General features: G+C 36.7%; 1 protein-coding gene across 1 annotated transcript; it reads right to left on the reverse strand.

The window, feature by feature from the left end:
* Nucleotides 1–535: 535 nt before the first annotated feature.
* On the reverse strand, nucleotides 536–19,375 carry CPSF3 (cleavage and polyadenylation specific factor 3). Its single transcript, XM_086875902.1, has 18 exons — nucleotides 19,252–19,375; nucleotides 18,689–18,752; nucleotides 18,188–18,285; nucleotides 17,116–17,244; nucleotides 16,188–16,365; nucleotides 14,516–14,605; nucleotides 13,391–13,541; nucleotides 10,973–11,148; nucleotides 10,285–10,443; nucleotides 9,374–9,520; nucleotides 8,287–8,439; nucleotides 7,770–7,878; nucleotides 6,929–7,027; nucleotides 5,765–5,859; nucleotides 5,133–5,220; nucleotides 3,351–3,420; nucleotides 2,673–2,769; nucleotides 536–757 (listed from the first exon to the last, which is right to left on the reverse strand). The coding sequence occupies exons 1-18, from the start codon at nucleotides 19,320–19,322 to the stop codon at nucleotides 656–658; spliced, it is 2,076 nt and encodes a 691-aa protein (XP_086732028.1). The 5' UTR covers nucleotides 19,323–19,375; the 3' UTR covers nucleotides 536–655.
* Between the last annotated feature and the right edge of the window lies 1 nt (nucleotide 19,376).

The following is a 19,376-nucleotide window of genomic DNA, read 5'->3' on the forward strand; positions in this document are numbered from 1 at the left end:
TGTTTGGAATTCTGTCCTGTGTTATGGAGTTTCTGATACACCGTGTCCCTTTTCCCAAGCCGGGTTGGTCACCGACTTAGGGCAGATGGGGCTGTCACGGGTCATAAGCACCCACTTCTCTGGCAGGGGGTGGTGGTCTTCTAGTCCAGTTAGTGCCATGGCAGCATGCAGGCTTTTAAAGCTCCAACTAACCTCACCATGCAAATGTGGATTCCATTTTCAATTGTGTTCAAGACTCTTTTGACTTCAAGTAGATACAAGTGTGCAGGCAATCACTTCCTCCACAGGAACAAAATTACATATGCAAACTCAATACATCCAATTTATCCTCCAACTGGCTTTAATATTCAAAAATACAAAACTCCATTTAATCTTTGTAATTCTGTATCAGGTTATGAATTATTTCTCATATGTGCACATAAGAGAACATAAGCACAGTCTGCCTGATTTAATTGCACCTATATGCGCCAATACAGTTGTTATGAGCTTGCTGATCCGTTATGTGAAATAACTCAGCACTTTCACATTCACAGAATTGAATCCTTTGACTTAAGAAAAATTTATTTACTCGTGAAAAATAGCCCAAATAAACTGAAAATTTTAAATTTTTTTTTTGTTTGTTTTTTTTTTAGACAGCCTAGGTTATCTACAGAGGTCAGTATACAGGGCTGAGGGCATCATAAAGCCTCTGTGCTGCCAGTTCCACCATTTCGCGAAGGGATTCGTCATCTTCACTTCCTGGCTCACAGTCAACCGTCTGGGAACAGAAAGAGAAGGATGTTACAACAACTGGCACGCAAGCAAAAAACTCTCTTAAGGGGAAAGGAAAAAGTAGTCATGGAAATTATCAAGAGCAGCACAGTATGTTTTTCAGTAGTCTGTCAGCACGTAGAGGAGTTCGGAGAAGACCTAAGCAAGTCCTCTGAGGAAAAAGCAGCTTAATTTTGAGTCTCATGCTCAAAACTGCTATGTAAAATGTATTAAGTTTTGTGGATTACATTTCACTCTAAATCAAATAAAATCTCGCAAGATTCAGCTCCCGGAGGTTTCGCTTTATCTGTGAATTCGCTCACACTGTATTGGATTAACACTGCAAAGCACATGCAGTGACTAGAGGTACAGGCACCACACCAATGTTCCCACACACTTGATGATATTTACACAAAAACAATCCAAATAAATTAATTTTTCAATAAAACAAATTTTCCTAGAGAAAGACGCCCACCCCAAATGTGAAACTTGATCTACATTCCTGACTGCTCTACCTCAGAAACAAAGGGCAACATTTGAGTAGTAATACTGTTCTTGGTCCTGTGGCCTTTCTACACTCTAAGACTACCTCCTTTAATTCAGGATTAACTTGTTACTCTTCTGATCAAGTAACTCTTTCCAACCACAAAGGTTTGGGGGGGAGGAGAAAAGGCACTTAAAATAGCAAACATGTATTTAACATTATCTAGCAATGTTGCTAAAGTTACCTTAACTGTGAGAGCACTGTGTTGACATGGAAAAAATAAATCCACATGTCTCACCAGTCAGATCTACACTAAACAGCTTTTTATTTTAAAGCCACTGAAGTTTTCTAAGATAGATATACACGTGAAGAAGGATGGAAGATCCTCCTTGTAAAATCTGGATCACCATGGCACAAGCTTGCCATTGCCAACACAGACTTGTACAGTAACTACTACAAAGATACACCCTGTTGTAAATGGACTGCCATTGGGGTCACTACACAAATCTTCTAACAATAATGACAAATTATAAAAATGAAATCAAACTTCTTGATTAAGCAGTATGCATTCTTTTCTAGTCTAGTTACTTTATTTCAAGAGTTCTTTCACAAGTCCTGTATTTTTCTGTACAAACTGAAATGCAGCAATGTTTATTAAAGAACTGAAAAGAGATGGCACAAGTTGTGTGTTAACCACTGTAACTCACTATTCTCTAAAGGCAATTAACATTCACTTGTTTTGTTTCAATAGGTAACATTTTTGGCAGGGGCAAACCTTTTTTTCTGGGCTGGTAGAACACCTAAACTATTTGCTGTGACCCACTTAAGGAGAGCATGTGAGAGCTACTCCATAGAATTAATTTACATTGTATTATTACTATGAATAGAAACAATATACAAGCTATGTTTAATATGTTACTAATAATGACAGAAACCCAACACCTTAAAATTCTTAAGAACATGAAGGACATGGCTTTAACCATTCTTTACAGTTTTACATTATTCAAATAACTAGGTGTGATGTTTCTTAAAGCACACTACTAACATGCATTACATCCAATTCTGGACCAAACTAGTAAATTAATAAAGTTTGGGGTTTTTTTGTGAGTATTTCAGGCTTTAAATTTAGCTCCAGAAGGATCAAGATGACAAAAAAAATATTAGCAACATTCCTACTGTTCAATTATTCAGAGCAGAGCCATGATTTAAAAGCATTTAAAAAAAAATTGTGGGTTAACTCAGGGCTGCTGAAGAATACTGGGGATTTTCCCAATTGCGCTGCATTTGTTGCTTAAACACTTTTTAATTAAGAATGCTCTCTGTTCTGATACCAAGTACATTTCCTTAGCAAGTGAGCACATGACAGTGTAAGCAGCACTGTGTGCCAGACAAGGGACTGCTCAACACAGCACACACAGAAGTGCTTCGCTCTACATACCCGAGTGTCCAGGGAAATGTTGGCAGTCTTTCCATCCACTGTGATGCACAGGACAGAGTCATCTTTGGAACTCACACAGTCCTCTCCAAACATATCCCTAAAGCAAAGATCCTGAGTGTAAGGTGTGGCCAAACAGCCAACTTAGGTTTTTCTATTAACCCTGGGGTCACTTTGTCAGGTGAGGATCATCTTTCAGCAACTATCATTTAACTCACTCCAATGTAATTAAAAGTATCAATCTTTATTATGACAGAGGGTATCAAATAACAGTATTTTACCAAAATAATCTCATCATAAACAAAGGGAAGGATTCCTTTGATTTTCAAAGAGGCAAGATTTCTACACAAAAAACAGAATACACATCAGAGAAAGTTTTAAAAGAGATGTGATTCCAAGTTGTTTTTATTAACCATTTGTAGCATAATTTTTGGAGACAACTTAAAAATCTGCTTCTGGAAGATATAACTGGGCCCTGTATTCAAAATTTTAATGGTGCTGAGAACTGTTTACCATACCTCTTTCTTTACTTAATTCCTGACCTTCACAAAAATTAAGACTGAAGTAAATTTGCATGAAGTATTTTTATATAACTATCTGTAAACCCTTTTACAGTAAGACTATTCTATTTACATAATTAACAGTGCTCATTTTCCTTTAGAAAAATGTATGCCAACTTACTGAAGCATGATCTCCATTCTCTTCCTATATACATCCATATCTATCTTTTTGGAAATCTTATTTACTGCAGCTAAAAAGAAAAAAAAATTACTTTCACAGGCATTTACTGGGATTGAAAAATGGCTAATTGATAGATGCTATTCACAAACTGACTTTCCTGAAACACAATCCATTAACAAAAGATGTATGTTTAAACAACTTATTAAAAATGTATTAAAAAAACTATGAGAGTCAAGGAAATGCATACATTTCCATTATATATTTCTGTACTTACCATATTTTAAAATAAAAATTTTGTAATTCACATTCTGACTTTTTACTTCTCCTGTTTATTGTTAACACGCATTACACCTACCTTTTTCATTGATGGATACATAAAACTTTAAGTGTTTTGAAAAACTGGTTTTTGGTACTTCTAAACCAGTTGAAGAATTCAGAACACAGTCATAAGTTTCTGAGAAATTCCTTTAAAAGCTTTACAACTGCATGTGACCAAGCTTAAATCTTAATAATAATTAAAAAGACCTGAATAAATATATTAAAATTTACCATTCCTTAGATAAGATGCAGTAACTGAACATACTAAACAAGATTTAGTTTTATCCTGGAAATAAGGTAAACACAGTCACATGGTCAGCTAAGCAACAATAACTTAAGATATTAAAATATATTTTGTTAATATCTCTTTTGATCCTATGAACATACTGTAAAATACACAACTGCAAGAACTCTTTTGAATGTTTTTATCCCAAATAAAAACAAATAAAATCCTAAAAGAAGCCACACCTGAGATTAGCTGACAAAATCAGCACCATAAAACAACATGGGAGATAATACTAAAAGACACATAAAAATACAAAGAATTCATTTCAGGGTGGAGGAGGATGGAAATCTAGGTACTGTCACTAACAAATCATACAGAGAAAGTGTGGATTATGAAAAATCAGGCTAAGGCAGATATTACAATAAGAAAAAAACAAACAACCCAGCAAAATAGCAAAATGTTTTTTTCCATCTGTATAAAGAAAAAGAAAAAAAAGAGGAGGTCAAAGTATCATTAAAAATAAAGCTTCTATTTTTGGTTCATTTCATACAGCAGAACATGAGGACATGCTCAGAAGGGCTAACATATACTGAAAATTATCACAACCAAGATCAGAAAATTACACTCTGAATTTCTTTGGGTCAAGGTGACCCAAAATTTTTACTCCTGAACAAAGTAAGAACTGTTATGAGAATTTATAAACTCAGGTGAAAGGATTTTTAACAAATGTGCTGAGTCAGTTACAGGACTAAACACCTAAGGAACACTGACTGCTACACTCTTATACAAAACTGTTAAAATATATAATAAAAAGATGAGGGGTAATCCAGTGAAAATAAACACCTATTTATTAATATAGAGTCATAGAATCATAAAATGGCCTGTGTTGGGCCATACAAAATTTAATCACTATAATTTTTTTTCGTACAAGATTTCGTTCAAGATTTAAAACTTATTCTAAATAAGGCCACGTTTTCCACAGCCAGTTATTGGGTTGCCATGTAAGAGAAATTTCCACAAATTAACATGACACAAATAATGAAGATCAACCTGTAATTCTTCTTTTTAAGTAGAAATTTTTACACCCTAGTAAGTTACATAAGGCAAGGAAATACAATAAGGGGACTGCATTCCATTGGAAGGCATTATTTCCCTCTAAGCTTGACTTAATAAAAAAAAAATAAAAATTGGAAGAAATGTTAGAATTCAGATTAAATAAACATACACTAAACTTATACCTTTCTGTATTTTGGGATTTGACTGAACTTCCAGTATCACTGTTGTCACAGTGTCTGCATACATATCATTAGCAGGATTTGCCACCCACTAGAAGACAAAAAAAAATAAATTCACGATTTGGACTGAGTGAATAATGCAGTGTAAAGACAATGTAATATTAATTGCATTCTCTTTTTTTCCTTTTCTCTGAATTCCAGCTTCAAATGTCTGTCATACATTTCACACCAAATGATTAACTACTTTTAACTGTGTGTACTCCAGTAACTTCCCATGAAAAATTCAAGCTTTTGAATGTTTCTGAGCACATTTACAAAATAATTAACTACCACAACTCTTTGGGGGAGGAAGGAACACCATTTGATGTTATTTCAAATTACTATCTGCCAAATGAAAAAAAGGGCACCAAATCTGCCATTATACTCATATGAGATACAGCAAAAAAACCCAACTGGCACTGGATAAATCAAATAACACAGGACCACAGCTCAAGAGGAACTTCGTTCTAGCCTTTGCTCTATTTGTCATACAACAGAAAATTCCTTAAAACATTGAATTCTTCATGGTATCTCTATGGTATTATTTTGAAGAAACTGGAGAACAAAATACTTCTTTCTCCCTCACCAATGCCCACCTCAAGGACTACCATGCCTGGTTCCTGGATCACAGTAATATTTTTGAAAACCTTCAGGGCTGGTTTTTGTTGGATTTCTATTTCTTCTACATCACCTAAGAAGTGACAACAAATGGTTAGCAATAATGAAATTATACTGGAAGCAAGACTAACTTTATTTGCATAAAAAAGTAGGTCAGTTTAAGAATAAGAGGGGTTGGCTGTTATGACAACTGCCCAGAGTAGCTCACAAAATGGACCCCCATACTCTCTTCCCTTACATGACATTATTATTTTCTTTGTTCTGGATTCTTTGGGGTTTTTTATTAGTTAATACTGTCCATTTTACTTGGTTTGAATTCTCATATTTGACTAGCTTAGTACACTGAGTGAGTAGACCAACAAAAAAGAAAACACATGAGAAATTTAGTTAATTCTGCTCCATTTGCAGAAGTAACCAGCTCTTACCCCCTTAAAGGATAACACATTGCTCACATAAGCATACAGCTTAAACAAAAACCACCTGTGTGCCTGGTAGCACTTGGGTTATGAGGACCTGAACCTCAATGGAATATAGGTGTTCTCTTCACTAGTGACATGAATTAAGATTCTGGCATTAGAGAACTAAAAAAATTCTGATCTTTAAATCTGTGAAAGGAGCCTGCAAGGCATGTGTACCTAAGATAGGAGCTACCTTAACACTTGAGAAAGCCAGAGACAGGCACAGAGGATCATCCCAGTGTCAGGTTTAAATGGTTTCTCATGCAGGAAAAGCCAATTCGTTCCTCTTGGGGGGGCACAGAAGAGGCTGTCTGTCACCAAGGAGGGCAGAGCTCTTGTTTTGATTAATTGGATGGTATTAACCATTCCATTTGGGGCTAGAGATACAAGATACAATTAATAAAGTTTTTATCAGAGTGGCCAGAGCACTCACTTTGGGGGCTGAGAGAGACAGAAATCAGCCTGTGCTCTATATTGCTATACGCTCATCACTTTGTAATATGAATACAGTAGAATCCCCCCCAAAGCTGTGTCACACTCATGAACTGGATCTGGCAGAAGCTGCATAGTCTAATGAAAGCTGTAAAATATGAAGAAATCTCCACTCAGAAGACCTCTGAAGACTGGAAGTTGTTTTAAAAGCTGGCCAGTGTAAATCATGCCCACGTCCTCCAGAGTACGCACCAGTGAGTTTCTGCAGCTGGTAACAAAGCAGATTGAAAGGGCCTGTGTAGGGAATGGCCTGTGTCTGGGTCACTGTGCTCATCGCCAGGTCCGTGTAATCTGAAACCATTTTAAAAAGTACATGTTAAAAAGCAGCCCTCTGAATTTACATCCTAAGAATGCCATTACAGATAAATAATGGCATTGACACATTTAAGATAAGAGGGCTGAAAAGGGCAATTTATAAAGAGGAAGGTGGAGCATCTATTGTAAGATAAATAATATATTTGTGGTTAGGAAACCAGCTTGTTTTATTATCTTGCCTATTAGAGACAAACAATTAACTAGGGCAGCAGAACTGCTTTCCCCCCAAGCTCTTTTGACCTTAGATTTAATTCCTCTTCTGTTCTGAGACTAGATCAATTCCCCGAGTAATAAAATCACAGGAGGACTACACAAATATTTTCTCTGTTCTGTAGCTTTTTACACTAAAAACTAATGACATTTTAGCAAATGGTAGGACTAGTGATTGGTTTTTTTTGGTTCTCACTGGAATGTTTTATGCATATTCTTGCAGAGGAAAAGGTTTTCCAACCAAAGGTAACCAAAAGGGAAATGGAATTTTGCTTGTTTTCTGTTAGAGAAAGGAAAGATTTTAAATTTGAGTGAACAATAAGTTAAACGCCTTTTGTCTCACTACAATAGTTCCGAACTTACGGCAAATAAGAAATAAAACTAAGATGTTCACTAATTGCTTATGAAACACAAAACTGCAGGAAAAATCCCAGAATTGTGTTTTAATGTAAGTGATTTAATGACACAGTCAGTTTCAATTACCCACTGATCACATCACAGTACTTACTGGAGAGATCACATGGAGAAAGGATGTGATAGTTAAAATTTCTTTTAACTAGGATTCCAGAAATTCTCTGTCCTTGCTCTGGTTTCTTATCTGCTAAAGATCCCATGACCTGGAGAGAAAAAGCACAAGGCATAGTGAATACAAGGCAATCTGAAGCATTCACAGATTCAAGTAATTATGGACATGAAATATAGTTCTCTCAGAAAAATCAGAGTGTAAAATTAACTCTGAAAACAACAGAAGGTCAGAGTAACCTAGAAACTTTGAGACATAACACAAGAAAACTTTTTAAGAGTGAAGAACCAAAGAAAAACCCAAAACAACAAAAATCAACCTCAAAATAAAAACCCCTGAACCAAACCACAAATACAACTAAGCACAAAACACTCACATACTTTGAGACCCTGGAAAACATGAAATTAGAAATAAATCAAAAATAAAGGCTAGGAAAATAACATGTAGTTTTTACACCAGAAGAAAATACTGTTCAACATAGAAGAAAACATTGATTTCATACCTTGGCAAGTTTTTCTCCTCTGAAGTTTAATGTCACAGCTTCGGTATTCCTGGGATTATGAACTTCTATATGAACTTCATCATTATCCTCATACTCCCGTATCAATGCTGCTTTCAATCTGGCCATTTCATTCTGCTCACCATGAACTAAAATCTATAAAAAAGACAGTTCTCCTTTTAGCAGAAATTATTTGTCCAACCAGACATGTAAGCAAATTATCCAAGAAAACTTCCATATTATCTCATCTTTATAAAAATGTAATTCCATGAGATCACACTGTAGGAAACATGAACTCAGTTACAGTTGTGTCTGTGAATTCTCTGCATTATTCAAAGGGTGGGATTTCACAACCCTGAGTATTAGTTGAAAAATCCATGCTATCAAGCAGACTGCATTACAGAGATCCCATTTAAGTTTTCACACACAAATATATTGTTGTATTATGAAAGAGAAGTATTAATTTAAGTTCCACAGAAGCCTGATATCTTTATATTTTTGTGTCTGTGTGTAGATACAAACACACAATTCTGAGAGGATGCATCACAGTTCACAATTTTCTTAGCCAAGTCAATTATGTGACACACTGCTTAACCACCAGTTTCAGAGCCTAGTCCCCATTTTCATATCCTGGTTATTCACACCTTCTTCCCATGATTTGCTCACACTTTTCCCTCAAAGTGTTGCCTTTGTCTTTTGCTGTCTGCACATACCTTCAACGGCTGTTTTCTTATTTTCTTATTTTCTTGTTTATTTCAGGGCCAATTCCAATGAATTATTCTAATACCAGTGTTCACAACTCAGTACTGTCCCATACTGCATCTTACTTGCTCAAAACACTGCTGAAACAGGTTATGGTCTACACCATTGTCTGTAAAGTCATCCCCAGGAATCCCACATGCAGACACTCAACAAGCTGATTTTTACTTTGCTAAGATAACTTGACAAAAAATTATTAAAATCTCCACCTTTAATTATTCAAAGCACAGGGATGCTGGCTACTGCTAGACACCAGTCCCTGCCTTGACTCAAGGCTGTGAACTGCTTTGATGAATCCCACTCTGGAGAAATGGGCATGATGGATACCCACCACATGTGGAGGTTTCAGGGCCCGGATAAATTCACTAGTCTGTTGATAATCTGTGTGAGCAGAGAAAGAAATGTAATCCACAGACATCTTCAGGGGGAGTTTTTGCCCTGACATAGTTGTGATCTCTTCAGGTTCAGACATGATGTGCTAGAAAATAAAAAGCACCTTTTTATTTTTTTTAATTAAAAAAAGTAAAGCCTCCTATAGACACCATATAACTAATGTTTTGCATTTTAAAAAAATCAATGAAATAATAGTGGCAGCCACATTGAATGTGAATCAGTGAAAAAAATATCTCAAATTTCCCAGAAAACACACTCACACATGAGAAACACATGCACAACACACACTATTTCATCTTGTGCATCCTCAGCAGATCTGGGGGCTCATCATTCTTCCAGATAAATCTCTCTTTGTATCAAAACAGTAGCAAGTGAATAATTTATATTTCTAAAGGCAAAATTAGATGCTGTGGTTGCCCTTAGCTGCTGGAATTTGGAAGGATTTTATTCCCTACCGTCAGTGGCACAAGGTGCACAAGGCAGTTTGGTCTCTGACATATCAATCAAGTGTTATGCTTAATATCAACTTATCTAGAACTAGGATTAGGGCTATCTTCTTGAAAAATTAAGTAGTGGAAAGGTCTAAAGTACCAACCATTCTTTCTCATTACAAGATAACTGCCCCTAGAGAAGATTATTCTATATAATATTACTGGAAATTACCATCTGCAAATTTTCTGTTCTTCTCATTAGTTTTAGCCAAAAGTAATCAGTTTTGACTACATACTCATACATACCCAACAATAATCTCAGTAAACCAAACAAAGACACTTGCTATTGACCAATTCTTTTAAAACCTAACATGAATGCTACCTGTTATTAAGAGGTTGTGGTACATTAGCAGCTCACCTTAGCAAGAGTTCCTTCAACGCAGTACCCTGCAATAATGACTCCATTTCTCTTATCTGTGCACCAGCTCTCAAACAACTCTCTGGATAAGCCACTCTGCATCATACCTGGGGAAGCCATCACAACACTTGGGCCAATGTCATCAAAGTGATCCATACTCTAGAAAGACACCGTGAGAATATCAAAATATCACAACTCATTTAAATGAAGGACAGCTCACCTGCACCCTTGAACAACGTGCAAGAAGGGCTCCATGTTCACAGATTATACCCCATCCTCACAAAAAGTGCCCTTTTCAGGAAAATTCCTTTTACTGATACCCACAAGGAGTAAACTGCAAGCGCAGGGATTTATAGTGGAAAAACTATTGGGGCATAAGCTTCCCTCAAACAGCCCTCTAAGCACTGGAACAGCAGGTAACTAAGATATAAACCTGGACCTAATCAATATATTAGGATATTAAGGATATTGATTGACTCAGCTGATTAGAGCAAGGTGCTAAAAACACACCAAGGTTGTGGGTTCAATCCCTGGAAGGGCCATTCACTTCAGAGTTGAACTCCATGATCATTGTGGGTCACTTCCAACTCTGAATATTCTGTGATATCAGGATATTAAATATGCAAACTATTCAGCAAATATGAACTCTTCTGTCATGTTCACCTTTTTGTAAGAATCTCAAGCTTACCTTCAGATTACTAATATGCTTGAAAACAAAAGGATTGTTGATGTTAATTTGCTTGCGGATTTTGTCATTCATGGCATTGACGTACGTCTGATAAACTGCCATACATTTCTTTGCCAAAGAAGAAGCATAGTATATGGGGATATCATGGAGTTCAGGATGATTCTGCCAGTATTCATCTAAAACCCCAAAACAAACAAAAATAATAAAAAAAGAAACAAACAAACAACAAAAAAAACCCCAAACACCAAAAAACTACCCCAGCCACCAAACAACAAAACATGAAATTCCACCTGCAGGATAATTTATAAAGTGTGTGCTTCTCAGAAACATTAGTAAAACAGATTTACCAGTGAGGTTTTTCATTTTTAGTACAGAAAATCACCATCACAGCCTCTTTGCTTTCATCTGCTTTTCTAAAACAGTCACCAGCTAGAACTGTATACAACCAGTACAAACATGACAAAGGTGAATGTCAGATGCTTTTAGCCAGTCAAATTTCAATCAACCATCACCTTCAGCTACAAGCTATAAAGTATACATGATACTACACTAGTAAGTCCACATTTATGACAACAGAAGTTTTATTACACCTCTACAATAAAGCTCAACTACCCCTGTCAAATATTAATTATACATCCAAGAGCCAGAGACATCTGCATGCAGATTTGTTTGTGAGAATTCACTTTATGAACATTCTGTAAAACAAATCCATGGAGTTCAAGGTAAGAAGGAATCACTCAATTATTATCAAGCCTTCCTGTATAGCACCAACAGTTGTATTTTACAAGCCCAACTGGAACAAAAACAAGAAAAGATTCTCCATTATGCACAACTTATTTTATCATTGATGACAGTAGCCATGACCTTTCCTAAGCACAAAGAAGAGATCTGAATGCAGCTATACAAATGTAACTTATCCACTTTTTCCATTTGGATACAGTTCTGCTAGTCTGAAAGATATTTACATTGCACAATTGAAGCACAATCATCCAAAAACAGCAGTACACTCTTTTGACTGTATTTGTGCATTTACAATGACATTACAATGTGCTTTTACCTAACATTTTTGATTTGCAGGCTAAGCTTCTCATAACATTTCAGAGGGGCTCACTGCCATGGCTACCTTAATAAGCTCAGGTGTAAGGTGGAAAAAGCCAGTAAGAGATAACCAGTCACAAACTGAATTCATCATCATAATTTTCTACACCATAACACAGTACTTTATTTTTGTCATACAGTTACAGAAAGAAGAAAAATAAACACAGAAGCCTGCAGGCTCAACTGTGTAGGCATGTGAGATGCAATTGCATTTTCTACCTAATTAAGCATTCAATTGCATGTCTAGCTCTCCTAGATTTATTTTCAAGCTTATCTTTAAAACTCACTTTAATATCTACACACAGCAAAGACAGGCAAACAAATTACACCCTAATGGCTACACAAGGTTGAAAATGTTCAGTTTTTATGTTCTCTATAAATTAAAAATACCCCTCTAAATCAATGAGAAGTCGTAAATAATTCTAAACATTAAATACTACCCCATGCCTAGATCTGAATTTCTTGTTACCATTTGAATAGACAAGTAAGATATTTTGAAAAAAAAACTAGTTTCTAATATTGAGCTAAACCAAAATGAAAAGTGAGAAAAATTTCAAGTAGTGTAGGGAACACTTCATATTCAACACCCCTAAATATAAGCATTTTAAGCTTGAGATAGTTATCTTTTGATCTTGCCAGCCTTTGAATGAGCAGAAAGGCTAGTGAAAAAAATCACATATCATAGTACAAATTAAATGTGCAAAAAGGAAGCAAAGAGGCCTGGGAATAATTTACTTTAAACCGTTTTTTTCTGAAGTGCCTTGCAACAACTATCTATATATTTTATGTGAAGTAGCTTGTTATGTTCAGGAGCAATTCTCACGCATTTTTGTTCAAAAGCCTAATTTATTTTTCATTATTATCAGGACTTCAGAGGTGTTAAAAGTCTCTTCTATGGTCTTTTCCTATAAAGCATTTTTCATTCAGGTTTGTGAATTAAAGCGCAAAAATAGTAGAACTTTGGAAGAAAATACAACCCCTTTTTTAGCAGTAGTTTAAGTAAAACAGTTGCTGTTTTAACTGGTTATTTTTCTATTAGTAATAATTGTTCCTAATTGCTGAAATCCTGATTCAAAAAGATTCAAAAGCCAAGCACATATTACCACACCATCACCTCTTCCTTTCTAGATCTCCCATCCTACTTCACAAAGCAGAACTGCTGGTTGGTTTATTAGACTTTTTGCATTTGAACAAATATGCATTATATATTAAATCATCAGTCAAATAACACACCATAAAATGGCTGAAGAGCTGTTCAGGGAAAACATTCTAAAACCCTTTATGTGCCTTTCCATTAAGAGGAGCTGGGCAGGTACATACCTAAGATTAGGAGCAGCTCTTGAGCTCGACCCAGGGCAAACACAGGGATGAGACCTCGTCCCCCTCTGTTCACGATGTCGTGAACGGTGTTGCAGAATCGCGCCTCCCGCTCTTCCCTCTTCTCATGAATGTGAGTGCCATATGTGGATTCCTACAAATGGAGAGACAGAGCATTAAAAGGGCTGGCAGAGAGAATAATTCCTGATCTTCTCTGAACCCAATGAAACATACTGGTGTTAACATGCTGGGGAGAGGAGGGAGACAGGTCAAAGAGAGGGAAAAGTCAAAGCCACCCCCAAGTTCCCAAAACCACCCGGCCAAGGCAAATAACCAAAGCTTCCCCTCTCCCAAATCCCTCCAAGCAATTTAGAGAGACAAATCCTGTTAGCACTAAAAAAGTTAGAGCTATTAATTTCAACACTTCTTTTAAGAGATTTCAAATTTAACACTTATTTTCCCAACTGGAAATGCTGCCAGAGCTTTGATGATCACACTGATAGAACCCACAGTGGTACATGTGCCATGGTTTAACCCCATACTCAAAATATAGGAATTACAAAAAATACAAGATTTTGATATGACTTAAAATTAGATTGTCAGTTACAGAGAACACCTAAGGGACATGTAAATAAAATAATTTCAAAAGTTCCCAGTGTTTGTTTCCAGCTAAAAGTATTACTTATAAAATTTCCCTTGAGTTGATGTTTTCCAAACATGGATTCAGAATAAAATAATTTCACTCAGAAAACAAAAATACGGATAGCACTCAGTGCACCTCCACCGAGGACAAATTCTTAACAAATCTGGAAGTAGGTTAGGACCTACTAAAAGGTTAAATTTGGGTTGGTATAACACAAGTTGAAATCTAATAAATCTCCCATCTCAGAAAGGTTTGTTTACAGTCTTATGCAGCTTCATCAGAAGAATTATGAAATTACAATTAGACTTTTCAATACAATGGAAAGCAATGTTGGATTTCTGAACACCCAGGTATTCTGGATATTTAACACAAATCACTACCACTAAATCTCCACTGTCTTTGTCACTCTGTTTTGGCTTTAACTAAGTCATACCCCTAATCCATAATTAATCACTAACAGAAAGAGATAACTTTTCAAAACTTACAATTATAAGAATATCTGGTTTGATATTGGGAATCTCAGCTGCCATCAGGTGTCTGTCTTCCTGCCTTGAGAAATCACCTGTATATAACAGCTGTTGGAGACAAAGAGAAGCAGGTGCTCTGGTTATAGGTTCTACCAGTCAGCAGCCTTTAAAAAGTGTGCAAAGATGGTTTTAATGAATTTTTGATAAAAGGGTCAGCTGTACTTTAAATAAGACTCCTCTTATGTGAGCAGCGCTTACAATAGTAGGTCAACAGTACTACAATACAAGTATTTAAATCTCGGTAGTAAAGGTTTTCCAAGCACTACCATAATTCCAACAAAACCACGTAAACAATTATTAATTCTTGTTTTTCATTTCAGATATCAAGGTACCATTTTCAGCCTTCTGCATACTTGCACTGAACACAAAGAAGAAAAAAAGAAACATAAAATACAGCAACTTGCAAGAGGAAGTAAATTGAAGATCAAACTGCATTTACATACCAGAATGCAAACATAATGAATAATCCAATGAAATTATTTATTTGAAATTATTTTAATTTTTTCAGATACTAAAATTAAGACTGTAATTTAATTCATTTTCCAAATATAATAATCATATTCCCCATTACACCAAGAAGTAATTTTAAATTGTTATTTAGTTTTAATAGAGTCTTAACTGCACAGTGGAATGCAACTCTCTGCACCCAAACTGATGGTTTCAAAACTGACTTTTTTTTTATTTAACAATAATTCCATTGATGAAAATGTGAAAAATAAATAACATACAATTAGTCACAGCAGACACCTGGTCTGCCAGGTAAACTATTATCACAGGGAATTAATTTAAATAATGATATTGAAACCAAATCTATTTGAGTCATGCATAGTAAGAGGGAAATCTTCATCATGCCTCAATGAGAAAAAAATACCAAAAAAGAAACACTAAGACATCTAAATTTTATTGTGATAATTGTAAACCCTATTCTATTTCTAGGATTTTTTGGAGTTAAAACTCATAATTCTCAATCACTATAAATGATGAACAAAGAGTAGCAAGCCTCAGAACCACTTTCTCTCTTCCCTCTTCAGGGCTGTGTGAAACCTTCCTTAGACAGTGATCATCCTGCTGAATTCCAATTCATGAGATATGTTTCAAATATCTGGGTTTGGCACAGTGCTGCCTATGACTATATAGTTTACTAAATCTCTGTGCTTAAAATTAATAATCTCTTTTCTTTAGCTACTTTAGCATAGGAGTCTTATGAGAAAAATGTAACTCACATACATTGACAAATGCCATTTAAGCACTTGAGACAGGCAGGGACATAAATGAGAACTACAGAAACAAACATCTGTTCACAGATTTTACTAAAATGCATCTTACACACAACTGCCTCAGCTACCACCTGCCTCTGATCAGACCAGCAAGGGAAACTACATGTTTAGTGGTCCCAAGTCTGAGTCTTGTCTTAGACTCCCATAAAATCCAAACATCTTACCTGATCTGTGTCACTTGCCTGTTTTAATCAATGAGAAAATACATGCCCTAAGCCAAGGCCTCTCACCTTGACCTGAGTCCAAGTCTACTGGACAGCTCCAGCCACAGTGGTGGAACATAAGAGACAATAATAATTAATGACTACATTAGTACTCAGGCTTGATTTCAACTTTCAACAAAGAGAAAATACCTTCACACCAGCTATTTCAATCATAAACATGGCTGCTCCCAGAACGTGGCCTGCATGGTAGCACCAGAATTTGATTCCTGCCACCTCTTTCACTTCATGGAAGTTGATGGTCTCAATCTTGTCCATGCTTTCTTCCAGGTCTGTTTCTGTGTATAGCATGTCATCCGCTGAGATGTTACTGGATATAAGTGAAATGGCTAAATATCAGCTCATCTGAACAGCTGGAAAAAGCATTTCCTGGGTTTTCCCCAGTGACAATTAAATTTCCATTCAGTAACACCACATCTCCTATGTTAGAAATCAAGTCCAGTTACTCTAATGTAGCTCACCTAAGGAGAGTTACAGTATCCTTTTGAAAGGCCACGGTAGAATAGTCTTTTCAGTTAAGAATCTGCTCTGTATTTCTCAAAAAGTACCAATAAGATCCCCAGTGCTGGACAGAGATCTGTAACTTAGCTTGCAACAGTCCTCAAAAACCACATGGACCCATGATTTTCCTACCAGCCCAGAACAAACAAGTTAAAAGAGGACTGTTAATCAGGTTTCTGATCCAAGCTCAAAAGAGCTGAGTTGAGATATGCTCAGGACCATTGCGGTCACATGGAAATGATGTATCACATCATGAAACACAAGAAAACAAAAATATAAGAGAGAAAAAAAAATCCAACACATAAGTAACACAGCATTCCTTCTATATTTAATATTTAATCTGACCTTGTTCTGAAGAGTGACTTTTATCTTTAGGAGCTTAAAATTCACTACAAACTATCCACGAAGCAGTAAGATGATTCATTACTTATACATGTAATGTGGCTACTTATGACAATAGCCAGGTTCATCCAGCAACTTTTGGTAGCTTTACCTTAAGTTTTCCATTGGATTTTTAGGGGAAATAATTCAGGAAGAGACACCCCCCAGATTAGCTTACCTGACTTTAACATAGTCTGAAAGAAGCCATCTGTAAATAGCTTTTGTGGCATGAGTCATAAATGTCCTTCCCTTAAAACTTGTTTTCTGTAAAAACCATGGCAAAGCCCCACAGTGATCTAAATGGAAGCTTAAAATAGACACAATTAATACATTCATATAACACAACACTAATATATAATATCTATAATTTACTATTTCACTGGACTAACAGGGTGGCATGAAAATCCAGAAACAGAATTTTCAACCTTGCTGTTAATTATGCTATGTTCTGCAGACTAGTCACTAGAAACACAACCAAGAAAAGGTAAAACTAATGCAGGAAATTCTCCGTTAATTCCCAAGGTTTTACATGCATAGTATTAGAATTATTTTCTTTTTGTAATTTCCATATAAATTTAGAGGGAGAAAAGGAACAGCAACCAGGGACACTAAACGTCAAAGATACAAGAAAGCTACAAACATGATCCTAATTTTGCATGTTGCACACTACAGAATAAACATGATCCCTGAAAATTAAATTCTTTGTTCACACTTCTACTATCTTAAGAAACTACTTTTGAAATACAGGTAGAACAAACACATACCACAAAACTTCAGGATTTTATGTAGAGCTTTTTATTACTGATTACATCATTTAGACACAGCTCTCCTCATCTCTCAGCCACTAAGCAATACTTAAACCACATTCAAAGCTTGTCGAAGTCTCCAAGAACTTTTTCAATTCAAAGCCAATAGACCAAAAGACACAACCAATACTCTTCTGCAGTCTTTGTGTAGAAAACTCACTCCAGGAGCTATCACAACAGTGTTAAAGCAGGCCAAGTTATAAAACAGTCAGAAACCAGAGTGACCTCAGAGAAGAGCTGTAGTGCCAAAAGTGAATGAACATCCTCAACATTCAGTCCTTAATTCTAAATGGAGATGCTTCAAACTTTTTTTAAAACATCTCAAAACTAGAATTTTTCCATACCATCTAAATAACCCCTATTTTCAGCTTGTCTTAACAACCTACAAGTGAACACAGCTCAGACCATGAAGTCAAGTTATCTGTGCTTTTAGGTGCCACTTACTGGCTAATGAGGAGGAGATCAATCTCAGCTGGATCTATCAAATCAATGTAAGGAAGAGCATCCATTCCTTCCAGTCCAGGATGGATTCCACAATCAAGCTGAAAAATGAAAGAAAGTTAAAACCTCTAACAGAACATATAAAAAAACCTCTTCCATCTTGGCTATGCTACAGTTATTAGTGACCGGTAACTTTTAGCATCACACACAATAAAGTTTTTTCTTCATTAAATGTTACTTTTAGCATTGGATTTCAAGCAGAATGGTTTGGGTTGGAAGCACATACATTCTATATGGGGATATGGTTTTATTTTACAGCACAGCCTCTGTGATGCCTAACATCATACATGCTACACTGCTCCAGAACACCACAAAATGTGCCTTTTCTAGACAGTGTCTGACGTCAGTGCAGAGGCTGAATTTAACCTGCAACATCTCAGATCACTTCGGTGACCTCAAGTACCATACTGAGAGGGCATACAAATATATCCATGCAATAATTACCATTATTTTTCTTCCTTTAAACTCCAGAATGATGCATGACCTTCCTACTTCTTGGCCAGCACCTCTGCAAAAGGATATCAAAGTTATGAGGCCTGAAACAACCCACACCACGCCGATGTAACTTCACCGGATGCCTTTACCAGGAGGGATTTCTCTGTAGAAATAAAAACTGCATGGCCCTTTTAAGCTCAGCTATGCACAGTACAGAACAGCTGTACTTATCTCAAAGGAAATGAGGCCCTGCGTAGCGCAGCAGAAATAAAAACAACCTGTCTGAGGAAATTATTTTGGCCTCTTTTGTTTTTTACTAAGCACTCGAGTCTCAAACTATTGACACGTATAATTGAAGTCCACCTAAGTAAGAAATCGTGTGGAATAAGCCTGGAGTAGCATCTTCAAGCTGTCCCAAAAAGAACGCCTGTGGAGCTACCAGAAACACCCTCAGCCTGGAGCGGCACCTTCGCCAGGGGAAGAAGCGGCTCCCAGCGGTGCTGCCCCGGCCCCAGCCCGGCCCCAGCGCGGCCCCCCCTGCCCCCGGCCCGGCGGCTCCCCCGGGCTCTCACAGGGGCCGGATAAGCAGCTGGTCGCTCTCCTCGGCCGGGATCAGCGCCTCAGCTTTGCGCTTGGCCGCCATGGCGCCGCGCTCCCGCCGCCTTCCGCCCCGCGCCGCGCCTGCGCCCGCCCCGCG

This window comes from Cyanistes caeruleus, chromosome 2 (assembly GCF_971803275.1).
Source record: "Cyanistes caeruleus chromosome 2, bCyaCae1.hap1.1, whole genome shotgun sequence".
Lineage (NCBI taxonomy): Eukaryota > Metazoa > Chordata > Aves > Passeriformes > Paridae > Cyanistes > Cyanistes caeruleus.

Coding starts and splice junctions, on each gene's coding strand:
- CPSF3 (XM_086875902.1), bottom strand. CDS start 19,322: ATGGCGGCCAAGCGCAAAGCTGAGGCGCTGATCCCGGCCGAGGAGAGC. Junction 7,879..8,286: donor GAGGAGAAAAACTTGCCAAG/GTATGAAATCAA, acceptor TTTTCTCTCCAG/GTCATGGGATCTTTAGCAGA. Junction 5,860..6,928: donor CCAGCTGCAGAAACTCACTG/GTGCGTACTCTG, acceptor GTCACTTCTTAG/GTGATGTAGAAGAAATAGAA.